This window comes from Triticum dicoccoides, chromosome 5A (assembly GCF_002162155.2).
Source record: "Triticum dicoccoides isolate Atlit2015 ecotype Zavitan chromosome 5A, WEW_v2.0, whole genome shotgun sequence".
NCBI classification, from domain to species: Eukaryota; Viridiplantae; Streptophyta; class Magnoliopsida; order Poales; family Poaceae; genus Triticum; species Triticum dicoccoides.
Genome location: NC_041388.1, coordinates 283,317,551 through 283,322,445, shown reverse-complemented (window position 1 = coordinate 283,322,445; position 4,895 = coordinate 283,317,551). Strand labels below are relative to the sequence as shown.

The following is a 4,895-nucleotide window of genomic DNA, read 5'->3' as shown; positions in this document are numbered from 1 at the left end:
CCGTCGCCCCCGACCATCCCTCTAGCCCCGGGCCTTGCCGGTTTATTTTCCTCCGGTGAACCTTCACAACTGCCGTGCTGCCTCCCCCACCACAGCCGTGCTGCCTCCCACCCCCACCCTAAGATATATGATGGGGTTCCTCCCCTCCAGTTGTTTCCCCTTCAACCAAAATCGACTGACCCAAATTCCAAAGTCAGGCGGCTGACATGTAGGTATTATGAATGACGAACCACGTAGGTGGGTACACGCATGGGATTATGCATGTAGAGCGTGCAACATGCAACACACTTTTCATACGGGCAGTGCAGTCGTATTATAAATGACAAGTAGTTAAACGCATGACATGAATTACAGCTCAGAACACAGCTAGCACATAAATAGAGCATGCAACGTAATTTGTATCCATGTGTCTAAGTAGACACAGTGTCACAACTGTCATACCAAATGAGACACTCTGTACCATGCATGTCATTGCGTACATAGTCCGTCGGATACACATGTATCGGTGTGAGCTCTTGCAACCTGTTTCCATATATTTGTAGCAGCCTAGCAATGTGTATATAAACTGACAAACACCTTAGTTTTGTAGAGACCAGACATCCAGAAGAGCGAGGACATGTGTCCCCGGAGCAACTCGGCCTTCGTGCCGCCGGTGCCGAAGCCGCAGCAGAAGAAGTGGCGGCAGGAAGAGGAGTCAGGAGGCGGTCGCAGGGGATCCCGGGCCTCCCGGCGTGCGTTGACGAAGAGCGAGGATGTGCGGAGGTACAGCGCGGTGGAGCGTCGTGAGCGCATCGAGAGATACCGGAGCAAGCGCAAGCGCCGCAACTTCCAAAAGAAGATCACCGTACGTATTTGCTTTCCGATCACCTGGTTGATTTGCATTCATTCGTTCACTCAGCCATGCATTTCTTTCTGTATTACTACTACTTTGCAGTACGCTTGCCGGAAGGCGCTCGCGGATAGACGGCGAAGGATCCAGGGGCGCTTCGCACAAGCCGGAGAGGAAGATCAAAAGGCGTGCCTTGCAGAAACGACAGACCAAGGTTCAAGCAGCAGTAGCGGAAGTGCGGTGCCGGAGTGGTGGCCAGCAATGGAGGAGGCGCTGGCCAGGAAGGAGGAGGTGGATGGCATCACTAAGCTCCTCCGCTGGGACCATGAGATGCTCGTCTCATACCTCGGCCTGAACCTTTCCTGTGCTAGTGACCCTTCCAATCATCCATCCACCTGAGCAATGTAGTGCAATCAAACGCCGTCTATCCAAGGTCACAAGATTGAATTCCGAAGTTAAAGAGAAAAAAAGGAGTCATATGTTGAGTTTTTCATTTTTCTACTATTTCCATTTCTGAAATGAACTTTTGATCCATCTATGAAAGCTGTTTATTTTTCCTTTTTTGAGATCCTATGGAAGCTGTAGGAATTGGAAATTCTGGCCAACTCACGGGCCAAATCGAACTTGGGCTATGCATCTCAAATTCTTGTATCTTTGCGGTGCATAATTTGCTTAAAGAGAGAATATTATTAATGCTTACTGGATGTGGTCCGGCACAGCACGTTTGGTCCACGCGTTGTCACGATGGAGTAGACTGGAGTGAATGCCAACACTCAACTTCGACCTCATCGGGTAGTTGTCCTCTTTGTGTAGTGACCTACAGTCCGGTAGGGATCTCCGGTCCGGCGTAACCCTAGTCTTCCAGTGTTTATGGAAGCACCACAATAACATGGTCTTTCATGAGGTGATAGCCTCTCCCCAACTGATGTTGCACCACATTAAGAGAACTTTTTTACATGGGTCTCTCCAAAGTTGATCTACAACACGGCCTTTGACTGCGTGGGCTTGGTGCCGTGTGTGGCATTGCATAGTCACTTGGTACCTTGCCATATGTTCCGATAAGCCTCCCATCAATTATCCATGAAAAACTATAAATACCTGTTTGGTATACAATTATAACAACATACCTATGGGGAGAAAGGATTTATTCAGACAGAAAACAGAAAACCACCCAACGGCTCCCGCGTCGCTCCGACGGCAACGGGAGGGAACCCTAGCACGCCGCTGCCACCCCAAGCTCCTCCATCCCTCTTATTTGTCGCCGCTGGCATGCTCGGTCTGGCAAAGCTTGGTTGGTGCCGGCAGCCATGGGCCAGCTTCATCTCCTCGCATGTTGGGGCTGACGCGGGGCAGCTGCTACGAGCCAGGGCGTGGCGCGGACAACTAGAACCACGACGCGACATCCTGTAGGTGCGTTTGCGGTGTGATGGTTAACACAGAGGGTGGTGGCCTTGGCGGCTATCCAGGCTTCGCCCAGATCTGGCGTGCAGTGGCTACTGGGGGTGAGGACTGGGGATGCATGAGCCGGAGGCTGCTGTCCTGCTTTCTGGTGGTGGTGGCTGACGGCCGCAGTGGTTTTGGCCCCGCACTTGGTTGGATGATATATAGGCCAAGGCAGGTCGGGATGGTGGAGGTTTGGTGGCAACAGCGTCGCGGTCATGGTCTTGCAGCTGGCATAGGGTGGTGGTGGTGGCATACCTTCTCCTGGGCCTGATCCGGCGGCGTGTGACGCGGTGGTTCTAATCTAGGGTTTGTGCTCGAGCAGGCCAAATATGGGCCCGAGGAGGATCAGACTTGTCCCTCTGGATATGTGAGGTTGGGTTTGATCCGGGTTGTGCATGCGAGTGATGCTCTCGCGGGTGCGGTGGGGGTGGTGGTGGTCGTGACGCCACTACGCTGTCAGATGGATCGATGTCGATGGCCATGGTCTTGGCATCATTCAAGCTCACCTAGGCCACTCTTGAGGGCTATGGTCGACGACTATTGGCAGTATCGGGGTCGTGTCCCCCCACCCCCACCCACCGGGGTTAGTTGAGGATGCCAATGTCGATGCCTCCTACCGTGGGAGGGTGGGTGGGGGGAATATCTAGTGCACCCAACCATCTTGTGCTACCTGTGCACCAAGTTAATAAAATCCAATTTATGAATGTCAAAAAATTCTGAAAAATTTATGTTGTACTAGCAACAAGAATCTGTCATACTGCCAAATTTGAGATCCAAATTAAAAACACAACATTAGAAACAAAAAAGACAAATTTACCGATGATATAGAAAATGGGCTGAATTGAAGGCCCAGGTTGCATTAGGTACTATTCATAGATGCCAGTCTAGGAGTGGAAGGAGTGCTTTCTACTCTTCCTATTGGGTTGCTGTGCAGTTACATGGATGGTTGTCAGTGTCTAATCGGGACAAGGATGCTTGGGTGGCGGCCCTGGATGGAGTTCGCATGGTTGGCTCTTCGCTGGGCATCATGGCGGCGATGGTGGCTATGTCTGTTGGTCGTGTGGGCAACCAGGGGTGTAGCGGTGGGTGGCTCGGGCTCACCCTTTATCGTTGGCAATAGCGACGCCAAGATTCAGATGTGGAGGCTTGTACTGGTCTTGAGTGTCATGGGTGCCTAGTGGTGATTGATAACCCACAAGTATAGGGGATCACAAACAGTTTTCGAGGGTAGAGTATTCAACCCAAATTTATAGATTCGACACAAGGGGAGCCAAAGAATATTTGAAGGTATTCGCAGCTGAGTTGTCAATTCAACCACACCTGGAGATTAATTATCTGCAGCAACGTGATCAGTGGCAAAGTAATATGATAGTTTTGATAATAGTAGCAACAACAATGGTAACGGTAGCAGTGATAATAGTAGTTTTGTAACAAGTGCAACAGTAACGATAGCAATGGTAACTTAGCAAGAACAATATAGGATAAATTCGTAGGCATTGGATTGGTGACTTGTTGGATGATATTCATCATGAGACAGTTATAACCTAGGGCGATACGGGACTAGCTCCAGTTCATCAATATAATATAGGCTTGTATTCCGTAAATAGTCATGTGTGCTTATGAAAAGAACTTGCATAACATCTTTTGTCCTACCCTCCCGTGGCAGCGGGGTTCTATTGGAAACTAAGGGATATTAAGGCCTCCTTTTAATAGAGAACCGGAACAAAGCATTAACACACGGTGAATACATGAACTCCTCAAACTACGGTCATCATCGGGAGTGGTCCCAACTATTGTCACTCCGGGGTTGCCGGATCATAACACGTAGTAGGTGACTATAACTTGCAAGATTGGATCTAGAACATGGATATAATGGTGATAACATAAACAGTTCAGATCTGAAATCATGGAACCTGGGCCCAAAATGACAAGCATTAAGCATGGCAAAGTCATAGCAACATCAATCTTAGAACATAGTGGATACTAGGGACCAGGCCCTAACAAAACTAACTCAATTACATGATGAATCTCATCCGACTCCCCACCGACCAGCAAGCCTATGTAGGAATTGTTAGGGAACACAGTAATTTCAATATTTTCCTACGCACACGCAAGATCACGGTGATGCATAGCAACGAGAGGGGAGAGTGTTTTCTATGCACCCTCATAGACCGTAAACAGAAGCGTTATGACAACGCGGTTGATGTAGTCATACGTCTTCACGATCGACCGATCCTAGTACCGAAAGTACGACACCTTCGTGATCTGCACACGTTCAGCTCGGTGATGTCCCACGAACTCACGATCCAGCAGAGTGTCGAGGGAGAGCTTCGTCAGCACGACGACGTGATGACGGTGATGATGATGCTACCGGAACAAGCCTTCGCCTAAGCACCGCTACGATATGACCGAGGTGGATTATGGTGGAGGGGGGCACCAAACACGGCTGGAGATAATCAACTTGTGTGTCCTAGGGTTCCCCCCTGCCCCATATATAAAGGAGCAAGGGGGAGGCCGGCCGGCCTAGGGGCACGCCAAGGAGAGGGAGGAGTCCTCCTCCTAGTAGGAGTAGGACTCCCCCTGTCCTAGTCCAACTAGGAAGAAGGAGGAGGAAGGAAAGAGA

The 4,895-nt window shown here is 50.0% G+C and overlaps 1 protein-coding gene across 1 annotated transcript; it reads left to right on the top strand.

Moving 5' to 3' along the window:
* The first annotated feature begins 607 nt into the window (after positions 1-607).
* On the top strand, positions 608-1,395 carry LOC119297218 (zinc finger protein CONSTANS-LIKE 5-like). Its single transcript, XM_037575094.1, has 2 exons — positions 608-844; positions 935-1,395. The coding sequence occupies exons 1-2, from the start codon at positions 617-619 to the stop codon at positions 1,226-1,228; spliced, it is 522 nt and encodes a 173-aa protein (XP_037430991.1). The 5' UTR covers positions 608-616; the 3' UTR covers positions 1,229-1,395.
* The last annotated feature ends 3,500 nt before the right edge of the window (positions 1,396-4,895 follow it).